The 15,297-nt window shown below is 35.8% G+C and overlaps 1 protein-coding gene across 2 annotated transcripts in view; it reads right to left on the bottom strand.

Moving 5' to 3' along the window:
• The window catches only part of LOC121381319 (RNA cytidine acetyltransferase-like), a 32,253-nt gene extending 23,755 nt beyond the window's left edge, over nt 1-8,498 (bottom strand). Inside the window, exons 1-9 of one of the 2 annotated variants that reach the window (XM_041510579.1) lie at nt 8,460-8,498; nt 7,820-7,932; nt 4,741-4,832; nt 4,319-4,490; nt 3,417-3,539; nt 2,049-2,110; nt 1,590-1,704; nt 762-869; nt 218-351 (exon numbers count right to left, since the gene is read on the bottom strand). In XM_041510579.1, the coding sequence (XP_041366513.1) occupies nt 218-351; nt 762-869; nt 1,590-1,704; nt 2,049-2,110; nt 3,417-3,539; nt 4,319-4,490; nt 4,741-4,832; nt 7,820-7,927 (914 nt within the window). In that variant the 5' untranslated portion in view covers nt 7,928-7,932; nt 8,460-8,498. Of the gene's footprint in view, nt 1-217; nt 352-761; nt 870-1,589; nt 1,705-2,048; nt 2,111-2,595; nt 2,620-3,416; nt 3,540-4,318; nt 4,491-4,740; nt 4,833-7,819; nt 7,933-8,459 lie in introns of those variants that run through there. The other variant, XM_041510580.1, reaches the window with a different exon arrangement.
• Between the last annotated feature and the right edge of the window lie 6,799 nt (nt 8,499-15,297).

The raw sequence follows: 15,297 nt of genomic DNA, 5'->3' as shown, positions 1-15,297 counted from the left end.
TCATGGAAACACTTGGATTGAAAGCAAAGATGATGTCATGGCTAGATCACGATATTGATAAACACCCAACTTCTACAGAAGTTGCCATAGAAACACCATTTGACTGATTAATAACTCACCTAAATGCTAGCGGCTGCCATGGAAACACCCTTGTATTGGTAACTCACCCAAATGCTATAGCGGTTGCCCTGGAAACACCCATGTATTGGTAACTCACCCAAATGCTACAGCAGTTGCCATGGAGAGACCGAGTGCTGCTGATTTACCTCTTCCTCTTGCAGCCGTCAAGACAACCGTACTGCGCAGCGTTTTCTCAGAGATCCCCTCAACGAACCTCAAAACAGCCTTCGCCTGCAGGTTACCAAAATTTACATCTTACATGATCACCACAACAATATTGTCCTGAATTCAATAATAGCATCAAAATTACAAGATACATTAACAAACAGAGCAACAGGGAAGTACAAAAACCTATAGTCCGTCCCACGGGGAACGTCTTTTTTTCATGCTATGAAATTTGCTACAAGTTATTTATTTTTGAGCCGATTGTTTTCTAAATGGGACACAGAAATAGTATTTTTTCATTATTTCCAAAACACTTTCACTTTTCTTCTTAACTGAAATTATCTAAACAAGACATTTTTATAGAATGATGGGACGAACTATAGTTATGTTATAAATAATTAGTGATAAAAGCATTTGAATTAGAGGTAAAATTATTGCTGCAAACAAGTGTGTTGTTACTTGTTGAGTGTGGTTACCTGATCTACGGTCTTACAGCAGTCGACAATGGCGCCGACCGGCTGTACGTCCTTTAGAGAACTCTTCAGTTCACGTAATTCTTCTTCTCTCGGTGACACAGCATCTTCCTACAAACAGATATTTTTAAACAGATCTTAAATTGCCAGCACATAGTATATAAGCAGGGGTTTCTTTTAATTTTAAGTTGCCAATTAGGTTTTCTCCTTGAAAAAAAAACATTTCCACATGGGCAAAAAACTGCTTGCCAATATAGCTAATTTATTTACTCAAAATTACTGTGAATCTGTACATCAAGAGTAGTTTCTTGTTTTTTAATTTTCAAATCATAAGCACTGCTCTATATTACCACTGTCACTTTTCACCGTGTTTTTTTAATTTATAAATACATGACATTTTTATTTACAGCCTAATAATACAAAATAATATGAGTCCTCTTTTCTTTTCTTTTTTACAGTGATTGCTTTAGTTAAAAAATAATTTTTCTACGCTGTTAAAGCCACTGCTTATGAAAATATATCATTTCATGTTCATGACAAATCTCTGTAGATCATACAACATGTGTAATCAGATTGAAGAATAAAAACATTACATAAATGGAACTGAATTTAGGTGGTAGCGAACAACCAACCAAACATCGTACTTTTAAAGCCAGCCAACTAGAGAATACAGAAGCATGGCTAGCTCTGTCTCTCGTCAAATTCGACAATTCGAATTGCAAATATGAAAAACAATTGGCAAAATTTGTTTTGATTTGGCGAAATAATTGATATTTTGTTAGAGGTCTGCCATAAGAAGTAAATGTTGGAAAACAAGTAAGCATCACAAACCATGGACTTGGCTGGGATGGGTTCTATGTTGAGAGTGTGCGTTGACAATGGCAGAATATTGAGCTGATCATCTAAAACCATACAACTTCTGCACGACGTCAGGGACAGAATAAACCTGAAATCATAATTTTTAAAAACATAACTTATTTCAAATACTGGTAATATATTCCATCTGTTAAAAACAAAAACCTGTCTGGGATATCTTTCCAAATTGATACCTAACTAAGGAGACAGAGAATGCATGAGAAATTTAACATTTTATAAAGTATAGCTATTTATCAGTTTTTATAATTATAGGAAAATTATTTAATGTAGATAGCCTTCTGTTTTGTACAGAAAATAAATTATATGTTATTAGAGGAAAGTTAATTAATGTTGACCAGAATACATACAAATTAAAATCAATCATATCTTTGTTGAATGTTAACAAACAAGTAATGGAGAACCAAGCATATTTACCTTTCATTAAAACGCCCAATAACATCTTGATGTGCCTCTGTCCGGAAACGCGAATGAACATCCTGAAATACATTCACAAAACGCATTAGCAAATTGAACATGCAAGAAATTACCCTAATGTTATAACTAGCTATAATAAATACAAATCTCCATGTACCAGGCTTTCTGCTAGAACATATTTTGAGAGTACATAATAAAAACTAAACAGATCAGAAGTGCCCCTACCAGGTGGTTATGGGTTTGAATGTTTTGAAATTGGACATTGCATCTCATATACTTTGACAAATTTTAAACAACAGAATAATGATCATCCTTCTGATTTACAAGTCTTACCATGTTCAACAGTTCTCTTACTATCATCTATCGAAAAAGAATAAAAATATATCCATTAATTTCCAAGATTTTAAGGTATGTAATTTTACCTTCCATACCCTATTGCAGAAACCCTGACTACTCGAGTCTTACCATGGTCATGGCACAGAGCTGTTTGAGCGATGTCATCGACCTCAACAGAATAATGATCATGCCACTGATTTACAAGTCTTACCATGGTCATGGCGTAGAGCTGTTTGAGTGACATCATCGACCTCAATAGAATAATGATCATCCCACTGATTTACAAGTCTTACCATGGTCATGGCACAGAGCTGTTTGAGTGACGTCATCGACCTCAATAGAATAATGATCATCCCTCTGATTTACAAGTCTTACCATGGTCATGGCGTAGAGCTGTTTGAGTGACGTCATCGACCTCAACAGAATAATGATCATGCCATCTGATTTACAAGTCTTACCATGGTCATGGCGTAGAGCTGTTTGAGTGACGTCATCGACCTCAACAGAATAATGATCATCCCTCTGATTTACAAGTCTTACCATGGTCATGGCGTAGAGCTGTTTGAGTGACGTCATCGATCTCAACAGAATAATGATCATCCCTCTGATTTACAAGTCTTACCATGGTCATGGCGTAGAGCTGTTTGAGTGACATCATCGATCTCAACAGAATAATGATCATCCCTCTGATTTACAAGTCTTACCATGGTCATGGCGTAGAGCTGTTTGAGTGACATCATCGACCTCAACAGAATAATGATCATCCCTCTGATTTACAAGTCTTACCATGGTCATGGCGTAGAGCTGTTTGAGTGACATCATCGACCTTAACAGAATAATGATCATCCCTCTGATTTACAAGTCTTACCATGGTCATGGCGTAGAGCTGTTTGAGTGACATCATCGACCTTAACAGAATAATGATCATCCCTCTGATTTACAAGTCTTACCATGGTCATGGCGTAGAGCTGTTTGAGTGACGTCATCGACCTCAATAGAATAATGATCATCCCACTGATTTACAAGTCTTACCATGGTCATGGCGTAGAGCTGTTTGAGTGATGTCATCGACCTCAACAGAATAATGATCATCCCTCCCCCTTCCACAGTCTCCACAGTCCGAGCCAACAAATTTGGAGTCAAAGCTTCAAAGTCCTGAAACATCAAGTCAGTGTCTTTATTAGCAGAGCAAGAGATTGGGGAAAGTTCAAATTCAATCTGCATATAGGGTGGAGTTGTCTCCCATATTATGCTGGAAGGTGTCAGCGGGTTTAAGTCCATTACCATTTATTGTCTGTTGCAAAAATGTTTTTTATCTATTTCATAAAATTAATTTCCATGACAGATAGGTTGGATCATTTACATGTACAAACATTTTTATCGTAAAAAAAAACAAAAAAAACATTTACTTGTAACATGCATATGGTATGGGTTTTTCAAATAAGTGAATGTCTTAATTCATGGGAAAAAAGATAATAAAGAATAATAATTCACATATATCATATGTGTAAATAGAAGAGTAAAGTTGTTTTGGTTTTTTTTTAGTTGGTTGCATGTAACATGAAGACAAAGACTTTTAGGACATCCTTATAAAGATGTCGATTATTAAGGAGCACAGAGACAACTAGAGATGAAACCTGCTGCCATCACTCCTTGTGCTACTCTTTTCAATTAATTAGCAGTAACGGATATTTTACATTCATTATCCCACAGACAGGATAATACATACCTGGCCTTTTTTACATCAATTGTGGAGCACTGGCTGGAATGAAATATAGCCCAAAGGGCCCACCGAATGATCAATCTGAAACCAACCATCATCAGCCCCCCCACTCCCATTTAAGGACACTCGGTAGACACACCCATAACCACATCTGTAATTCACACATATTGTCATATACATGTGTTTGTAGAAGAGTAAAGGTATTAATTACCTGTAGAACACACATTCCATACGTGTTGCCAAGGATCTTGTGTGTCTCATTGTAGTAGCAGTAGCGGATATTGGTGGCGGCAACAAACAACTCAAAAGGGTCATCCTCGTTTATGTCCATCTTTCCAGACTTAATCCGCTTCTGAAGTTGTCTCATGCGTTTCTTCCGATGACTTTAACACAAGCGGAACAAAGTTTTAATATGCAGTAAGGAAAACAGAAACAACTCAACTAGTGTGTGTGTGTGCGTGTGTGTGTATGTGTATATGTGTGCACAAACTGATCAATCCAAGCAGTCACTATTTAGACTGGACCCTTGAGTAACAGTTATGTTCTTTAATTATTGGTTTGTTCTTAATTGAGCTTTCGCTACTTCTCATAAAGTTTGAGAACAGACTCTGTACAGGTTAGTCAGAGGTTTACCTGCTAAATCCAAGTTCTTTCTTGTAGCACCACAGAACCGATGGCCTCGCCTTGACAACAGCTTTCGACAACATGTGATGGAGAATGACAACCTACAATTATTAAAAAAAACATATATAAATACTAACACCTTGATTCATGCATTTATTATTAAATTCATCGCCAATTCATAAGACATTTTCAGGAATTAGATTATGGGAAGTCATTTAAGATATTACCACACTGAGCATTACTTAATATTTGGGGTGGGACGTAGCTCAGTGGTAGTGTTCACTTGATGCGAGGTCAGTCTAGGATCGATTCCTGTCAGTGGACCCATTGGGCCATTTCTCGTTCCAGCCAGTGCTCCACAACTGGTGCAACAAAGGCTGTGGTATGTACTACCCTGTGTGTGGAATGGTGCATATAAAATATTCCTTGTTGCTAATCGAAAAGAATAGCCCATGAAGTGGCAACAGCGGGTTTCCTCTCTTAGTATCTGTGTGGTCCGTAACCATATGTCTCACACCATATAACCATAAATAAAATGTCGTTAAATAAAACACTTCCTTCCTATTTAATCCATTTGAAGTGTTGTTTTTTATTCACATGCTATGGGGAACTAAACATTATTCATCTTGAACTTGTTTCAGGAAAGTGAAGGAAACCTGAGTGATAGCTCCCCTTAATAGGTGAGATCTGAGAAGGACAGTTTATTCAAAGTAGGCACAGTATATTTCACACGACTCAGTAGGCGAAGTATATTTAACAATCGTGCCTCTGAAAAATGAAAGTCTAATGTTTAGAAACATGAATGGCTGATCTCTTTTTGCATTTTGAGCACCTGATCTTTGACTGTTGACTAAGGGTAATGATATATTTACTACTGTGTTTGCTTCGTTTAACGACATCACTAAATCACATTGATTAATTAATCATTGCCTATTAAAAAAAATTGAGAAAGGTTACAAAGTAATATGCAACACTGTAACTTTTCAGTTATTCATTATCAGTAAGTATTAAACATAGAGGGTATATCAAAGGCAGTGGTATGTGCTGTCCTGTCCTGTCTGTGGGATGGTGCATATAAAAGATGGAAAAAATTTAAAGATTTTCTCTCTAAGACTATATGTAAAAATTACAAAATGTTTGACATCCTATAGCTCTAGTGGTGTCATTAAATAAAATAAAACTTGTTTAAACCAGGATGGGTTTTTTGTTTGTTTTTTGTTTAACGACACCACTAGAACACATTGATTTATTAATCATCGGCTATTGGATGTCAATCACATGGTCATTTTAACACTGATAAAGAGGAAACCCGCTCCATTTTTCCATTAGTAGCAAAGGATCTTTATATGCACCATCACACAGACAGGATAACACATACCACGACCTTTGATACACCAGTTGTGGTGCACTAGCTGGAACAAGAAATAGCCCAATGGGACCACTGACAGTGATCGATCCTAGATCGACCTCGCAACAGGCGTGCGCTTTACCACTAGTCTACGTCCCGCCCCTTTAAACATAGAGCCATTTCTCCACAATCATAAATGACAAGAGGAAAATATTTCAAAACCCTGCATTCTCAAAACAAACCGGCTTCGGTGGCGTCATGGTTAGGCCATCGGTCTACAGGCTGGTAGGTACTGGGTTCAGATCCCAGTCGAGGCATGGGATTTTTAATCCAGATACCGACTCCAAACCCTGAGTGAGTGCTCCGCAAGGCTCAATGGGTAGGTGTAAAGAAGTAGGGCGATCTCGCCACCGGTCGATCTCGCCACGGTCGAGATCGCCGTAAATTCCATATACTGCTGGGCGAAATCACCGTACTATATATATCTAACTAAAGAGGAATTTTATTATTTAAAATGTTTATATTACTATCATTCACTGCATGAAATGATACAAACAATGTTCAAATCAAATGTGATGTGTCCTTTTTTTCTGTCTTTGCCTGTTAAAGTGTTTCTTGTGAGTATAGTTTTCTCGCAGTGACCACTGTGCATACCGTTTTAAAGACGATTAACACTAATAATAGTGAACTCTAATCAACATATAGACATAAACTGTTATAATGAATTATAATTTCCCTGTAATGAAACTGAAATCGTGAAATGCTAATAAGCAATATATCTTTATATCTGTCCTTGTATCTTATCTCGTTAGTTTTCTGTTACTGGTAATTTAATGTGATCAGTTCTATAAAACCGTAGATATAAAGAACATATCGAAAAAAGAAAACATACACAAGCTTTTAGTTTGACATTTTATTAATTTGTAATATATAAGTGTACTATGAAATGGAACACACAAACATGTTGGCGACCACGCCCAACTTTTTGAGAAACCAATATTAAACCCAAAACATGCACTGAATAATAATAAGCTTAAAGTACTGTCAGTCGGGCCAACTTTGTTGTAAACAGTATGGAAGACAGAAAACAGACAGATGGAGTTTCAGTTTGAATTTTATTAATTTGTTACATTAATATGTTCTCAAACAATAAGTAAGTGTGCAATGAAATGGTACACAAAACGTTGGCGATCTCGCCCAACCTTGCTGATATGGAGTAAACTGAACAAAAGCAATGACAGAAAAAACAAAAGCTTGGGAATAAAGTACAGTATCAAACCCAAAACATTAATTAAATATTATTATAATAACCAATTTATTGTAATAAACAGTGACATTCCCGTCTGCTTATATGTATATAGAGTACGACGATTTCACCCAGCAGTATATGGAATTTACAGCTATCTCGCCCGTGGCGAGATCGACCGGTGGCGAAATCGCCGGACTCCGGTGTAAACCACTTGCACCGACCAGTGATCCATAACTGGTTCAACAAAGGCCATGGTTTGTGCTATCCTGCCTGTGGGAAGCACAAACAAAAGACTTTTGCTGCTAATCGGAAAGAGTAGCCCATGTAGTGGCGACAGCAGATTTCCTCTCCAAATCTGTGTGGTCCTTAACCATATGTCTGACACCATATAACCATAAATAAAATGTGTTGAGTGTGTCGTTAAATAAAACATTTCTTCTTTCTTTCTTTCTCAAAACAAATTGCTTGTGGATAACCTGAGTATGGCTCACCTGGTCTCGACTATGGTCTCCAACCAACACAAACAGAGACCTGTATTTTTCTGCCACTCCATTCTCAATCAGCACTCGGATCCGATTATCAATTTTCTTCCTTACCATTGTTTCTAAAATCAATTTTAAAATATATACATTTATAAATTCAGAAAGAATAAACACAAATACACACACTGAATTGACTGAGATGTGCACACACAAAAACACAGTGATTAGAAAAGAACTTTGTTAGGTTTTGACAACAGCCATAATTGTAATTAAAACAAATTGCTAATAATTGGTGCCAAGGGAAGGGAAAAACAATTTGTATTTGTTATATATATATATATATATATGTTGTTTTTATTTTTGGCTTCAGTTAGGCTTGTGTCATATTAAAGAAACACCACACACATTAAAAATTAACATTTAGTTATTTTTTAAATTTGTGTATTGCCTTGCTACCTAAAAGTAAACTGTAAAGGGGACGAATAATATGTTTCTTTAATTTTACCAATATTTCGGAGTAACCTAAATTCATATTATATCCCTATATAAATATCTACCTAACATTAAAAACTAGACTTACAATACGTATGTTTCAGAATATGACTACAGTGCATAACACATTAATTAACAACATATAATATAATCTCACACATTAAATTCAGGACCACGTTTTCGCCGCACAATTTATAAATAAAACGCGAGTTATCTCCCCATGTCGGTTTTTAGGTATCCCATAACAAATAATTTTTCCCTTTACGATTAAATATAAATCGGATTTTACCTTCCAATAATTTTGTACGTACAGAAAAACGTATATTACGAAGTTAAGTTAACATTGACTGCTAAAATCATAACAAACACATTGAATATACAGACATTGGTATTATAAACCAAAAAAAGTGTATAAATTAATACGTATGTTACTATGTAGGCCTATCGTATAATCATACTCTAGACTCTAGTTATAGTCCTCCCATCATTCTATAAATGTGTTTTTTGTAAATATCTTCAGTTTGGTTTGACGTAAGAAGAAAAGTAAAAGTGTTTTGGAAATAACAAAAGGAACACAAAAAAACAACTCTGTGTGCAATTGACAAATCAATTGGCTCGGAAATAAATAACTTGTAGTAAATTCCATAGCATGAAAACGGACTAGGCTACATTGGTCGATTTAGGCCTACATAAAATTTGGCCAGGTAGTTGGGTACTTCGGGGGGGGGGGGGGGGCGGCATTGATTGTATTAAAACATTGTATGTATAGGTTATGTGTATTGGCCTCAATCACGAATGTTGTAGTATTTTGTATTTTTAAAAATTTCCGCCGTCTGTTTTGTCAGTTTGTATGAAACGTTCTGGGGCCCATATTAGTGGGGGAAAATGGGTAGTTAGCCCCCCCCCCCTCCCAGAGGGATTGATATGTTGAGACATTATGTGTATAAGTTATACATGTATATTGGCCTCTATCGCGAATTTCTGATTGTATGTCAGTCTATGAATTGTGATTTCTAATTTTAAGTCCGGCCTCTTTCAGGCATTTTTATTTAACGCGAAAATCAGTGTAAGTCGAATAAAAATTGAAGTTAAAAAAAAAATCTTTTCACTGTTGTATTCTACTCGTTAGAGCGCAATAAACTGTAGATTTACATTGTTTATTGTTTTTAATTTTCAGATAGATTTTGAAATGAGAAAATACACGTATTTCTAAATCTATGAAGGTGACAGAAATAAAATATATATGCTAGGATTACGAATTTACTCCTTTATTAACATATAAAATATGACGCAAGTGCAATTAATGTTATTTGTCAATATATGGCAAGACAAAATGAAAGAGCACTACCTAAATATAATCTACAATACATATACACCGCTAATTAATTATGTGTGTGAGCGGTCAGCCATCGATATCACAGCTGACCTTGTTGTCTAGAGATTGTGTACTCTCAAAGCAGCTATCAGGTAAAAAGTATAATTCGTCCAATTTCCACTAAATTAAGCATTATTGAGTTTTAGTGTCGGAGGCAGTGCGATGGGGATTCTGAATATATTGCTACCAAAATGTATGACAGCAAATAATTAAGGACACAATCTGTAGTGATGAAACTGCAAACTGACACCTAAACATAGTCGTGGATATTAAAATCAGTATTACTGGGTTATCTGGAACAGACCTTTTCAGTAAGACCACACTTTTCACCTGTCTCCAAAGTGCACAACAGATACGTTACAGAAATATGAGAGGCCATCTTTATTGGGTATAGTCAATAAAGTTAGTATTTAATTACACTGTTTAGGGTGTATACTACCAAATCAAATCCCATAGACGACAATAGTAACATATGCGGCTAAAACTCCTACCTGCAACGTATCAACCGACATAAACGCCACGGATATAAATACTACCACCCCTTACACTTAAAGTGAATCAGAAAAAAATGGGGGTCAAGCTGCTCGTTTCTGAGATAACGGGTAGCGTCTATGACTACCCTAGTTTCGCACAAAATTTTAGTACTTTTTTTTACAGGTACCCCATACATGTTTCAAGCACAAGGCTACTTGACACATTGGTACTAGATGAAATAAAATTGCACATTTATTTTACCCAGATGAAACTATTATTTTTTACAACCAACACACTCACATTTATAACTAATCACAGGACTTGTGGTGTTCACTTCTCTATCAAAAGTCGGTGCACCTCCAACTTTGACCCAGCCGGAAGTTATTTGGTATAGTACTACCTTTAAGACGTTTTTGTCTACAGATAGTACCGATAGTACCATGAGAAATAAACCAAGCCATGTCCATTCAATCAATAATAAAGACAAGTAACAGAGAATTCACTTATTTATGTCAGATTAGCAACAGATCCGTTACCACAATATGTATCCTATTTGTGAACATGAGCAGTTGCACTTAACTGTTGTCTTAAATTCCAACAAGACTGCATGTCAATAATAAAATACAGAAAACAGAAAGTACTTTTTGTCAGTTTAGTACTTGGTGATTTACAGAGGAAACTTTAAACAGACACGTTACAGACAGATACGTTACTAAAAGACACACCACATTTTTCATTTTTAATATTCTCGTCGTATTCAGGTTTGAATATTCCTGCCTTTACAGTTTTGACGTAGTGTGATGAAGTTAGCAAACAAAGTGGTTCGTGTGGCACATTTTTGTCCAAGACATTTGGATGACAAAAGGCATTTCTAACAAGCTTTGAGCGAAGTTTCCGGGTCGGTAATATTGTATTGCTACTAAAATGTGAAATTATTTGTTGATTAAAGAAATATTGGAATAAAACTGTTTTATGCCTCACAAATATAGTTTTGTAATGGGCACGTATCTGTTAACACTGGTAACATATCTGTTACGTTTACCAGAATATTTCAAACCAGTAAAAGTGGGGTTGTGTTTTTTAACATTAATATGTGAAAATATGACAAGACCGTTGTGGCGAATATTACATGTTTATTTAAGTACATTCATTCAGCATTCATGGCAACAATAGCTTAATCTGCTTACCTTGAAAGTATTGGTTACGAATCTGTTGATATTGGTAACGCATCTATTACGATTCCCAGGACTTTCAAAACTGCTAAAACTGGTAGTTTACTTTACATTTATGTTTGAAAATATAACACAACCTTCTGAGCGAACTATGATTGTTCACTTCAACAAATGTATTTATGATTAACTTTAAACATTAGCATTCAGTTTTACGCAAAAAAGTTTGATAACGTATACGTTGCATTTTTCTTACTGTTACCTTTATTTACAGATCATAGGTAAAACTCGAGCTGAAATTCAGAGGGCAAAGGAAGAAACTGAATGACGGTCAAAACTTGGAACAAGAGCAACTCGATGCTGTATCAGAGTTCCCGCAGAACAGCTCTCAAAAGCAAAGTTATTAAAACGAAAAATGGCCACTATAATTTACTGCCAAAGTATTATCCAACACCGCTAGTTATTTTTATCATAAATTAAAAAGGAATATCACAGTTATAAAAATCTTTATTTCAGGTTTGCCTTTTAATGATATGCAATATCCCGACAGCGTTTGTGGCTTCATAATACTACAACACGAGACATCATGTTTTTTTCTGTAAGGGATAGGCCTACGTTACCATTTGTTCTTTTTCGTATCACCAACGATTATGAACATGTATTAAAAGATGATACTTTCACCAATATATATATATATATATATATATATATATATATATATATATATATATATATATATATATATATATTACAGTCGTTTCAAGTTAATTTATGTTTCTTTTTGTTACTAAACGTTATTTGTTAATTTTATTTTGTTGTTTTTCAGTACGTAAATTAGTTGACAGATACGTCACCCTTATTTAAAAATTCAACACTGACTGTAATTTGCTAAATATACCTTCACATTTCATTTATAGTTTCAGTGTCTTTCTCAAGAATAATATGAAATACAAACGAGGCATATTTTGAGGCTGATAAATTTATTAAACATTATAATGTTCAATAGATGGTGAAAATAATGCACTTCAGGAAACAATATTTTCATAAATACGTATTAAAATTAAAAAGTAAAAGTGATGTATGTAATCCAGGGCCGTAGCTAGCAGGGGGGGGGGGGGGGGGGGGGAATCCAGAAAGCATTATAGAAACTTAAAGAAAATTATCTTCTTAACTGTTTAAGGAGTTTTAGACTATTAACTACTCAGTTACCCCCCACCCCCACCCCCTCCCCCAAGCAAAAAATCCTAGATACGGGCCTGTAATCCATAGTTAAACGCTAGTTTAAACATATATATATATATATATATATATATATATATATATATATACACATATACACCTCTCTCTGCTTTTAATAATTTAAATTAATTTACCTCTGTTCTTGCATTGTCACGTATCTGTTACACACAAAATCACATGGGTTTACATTAAAGTTACATTATCTGGTTACCATATTATAACATCATGTACAAATGTGAAATACAAGCTCAAATGCACTTTTTAAAAAGTCGTGTGTGTTCGCTATGAACAGATATCGTCAAACGTATACGCTTGATTCGTCGCCTGTGCCGCCATAGCTCGGCAAAGCACAAACAACAGCCTGTTGTCAGTTTCAGTTAACACGTGCGTTTGCCGATTTTAAATTGTAGGGTTCGTCTCAAAAAATTAAGAGAAATCTTGCGCTGTAGTTAAAACCGGTTTGATCTTGACAACGTATTATCGACAGTCGTACCTTCCTATTTCAGAATTGATATTTTATAAAGTGTTAGTAAAACTTTCAAAGTTTAGTTTGTATACTAGTAACACATTAATCATGTATATATTTTTAAAATAAAATATACTAAAGTAGACAATGAACGTTTTCACTTTTTAATTTTACGTGTTAAAATCGACAAATTCAAATAAATATTATTTCGTTTGGAAAGGGTAAAGTTGGGGGGGGGGAGGGGTTGTTTAACGACATCAAAGATAAAGAATATTGATTTAAGAATCATCCGACCCCATACAACCGTAAATAAAATGTGTTGAGTGCGTCGTTAAATAAAACATATCCTATCCTTCCTTCCATTTGCTGTTGGATGTCTAACATTTGGTAATTTTGACATATAATCTTAGAGAGGAATCGGGTGCATGTGCAGGGGGAGGGTATTGGAGGTCGAAACCCTTACTTGCCCAAGCTTAAACAAAATTGAAATGTATTTTTTGGGGGAGCATGGCCCCATATAAACTTCGCTTAACACAGTCTATAACCCCAACCCCGCTGAAATCCCTGCACACGCGCCTTGGAAACCCGCTACATTTTGTTTATATGTACCATCCCACAGACAGGATATCACATCCTACCATGGTCTTTTTGTATACCCGCCGATGGGGATCGATCCTAGTCTGACGGCGCATTTCCAAAAAACACCTTTTTAGGTCTAAGTAAAGAATAAAAATAGCATATAGTCTTGAAAAATGTTACGTAAATCGAACACAGTACCCTCTTCCTCTACCCCTAGAGCGTTACGTAATTAGTAACACCCCCTTACATGTAACGCGTATGCCAACAGCTGTCCACTGTCAAAATTTCAAGACAAATCCCCCACTCGCCGACCCTGGAAAGGCGTTGTACCATACCTCTATGGATATAAATATGTTTTGGAGATATGAGACGACCATTCAATCAAGACAGTTAAAGTTGTTAAAAAATTGCTAAATCTCTTGTTGGGGAATTCTATACTTGTGATAAGCCAATGAAAACCGAGATCGGTACGAGCCCGTCAAAAGTGTTCCACTTTCAAAATCATGGCTATGTTTTTGACCTGGATAAGCCAGCGTAGTGAACCCAATGCGGAGTGTGGTGTCATATATTCACCAAACGTAATTGGATTTTCTGTTCTATATGCTTAAATAATATAAATATTCCAGGGAATGTAGTTTTAAGTGTTTATAAAGCACACATGATGACAAAGGATAAGCCATTTCAATTTCATATACTTTAAAAGATGGGTAATTGAATTACACCACCAAATAACCTCGATCTAAAATTACTAATTTTAATAATTATCTAATCAGGGTGGCTACACTTAGTGGAGAAAGAGCGAATTATGTATTTTAAAAAAAACCCCACACCATCCAGATTTCGTTTAAATTTGGTAGTTGGTTAGGAAACAATTATTATTATTATTATTATTATTGTTATTGTTATTATTATTATTATTATTATTATTATTATTATTTATATTTGCAAGACCGGCCTCGGTGGCGTCGTGGTAGGCCATCGGTCTACAGGCTGGTAGGTACTGGGTTCGGATCCCAGTCGAGGCATGGGATTTTTAATCCAGATACCGACTCCAAACCCTGAGTGAGTGCTCCGCAAGGCTCAATGGGTAGGTGTAAACCACTTGCACCGACCAGTGATCCATAACTGGTTCAACAAAGGCCATGGTTTGTGCTATCCTGCCTGTGGGAAGCGCAAATAAAAGATCCCTTGCTGCTAATCGGAAGAGTAGCCCATGTAGTGGCGACAGCGGGTTTCCTCTCAAAATCTGTGTGGTCCTGAACCATATGTCTGACGCCAAATAACCGTAAAATAAAATGTGTTGAGTGCGTCGTTAAATAAAACATTTCTTTCTTTATATTTGCACGGGCACCTTCTAGAACATCTGGCGGGAAGCGGCTATTATGTAACTTCGATAAGCCTGACCTTTAACGTCCTTGTCCAGGCGTACGTGCAGGAGGAGGGTTTTTGGAGATAAAACTTCTTGTTTAAGCAAATTTTTATTTTATCTTCTTTTTTTCTCCAAATATATCTTCGTTTACCACGCAGTTTAAACCTCTCACTCCGGTTAAAATTACTGATACGAACAATTATTTTGTGTTTTGCTTTAGTAAAGGGTGGGGTAAAATTGGGTGTTTACAATCTGTGCGAGAAGTTGTATGTTCTATATTTAGCATGAGGTTCGTGTATAGATTATAATATGCAGTATCACTGA

The sequence above is a fragment of the Gigantopelta aegis genome, chromosome 9 (assembly GCF_016097555.1).
Source record: "Gigantopelta aegis isolate Gae_Host chromosome 9, Gae_host_genome, whole genome shotgun sequence".
Lineage (NCBI taxonomy): Eukaryota > Metazoa > Mollusca > Gastropoda > Neomphalida > Peltospiridae > Gigantopelta > Gigantopelta aegis.
The sequence above is the reverse complement of the archived record's forward strand: the minus strand, read 5'-3'. Positions and strand labels throughout refer to the sequence as shown.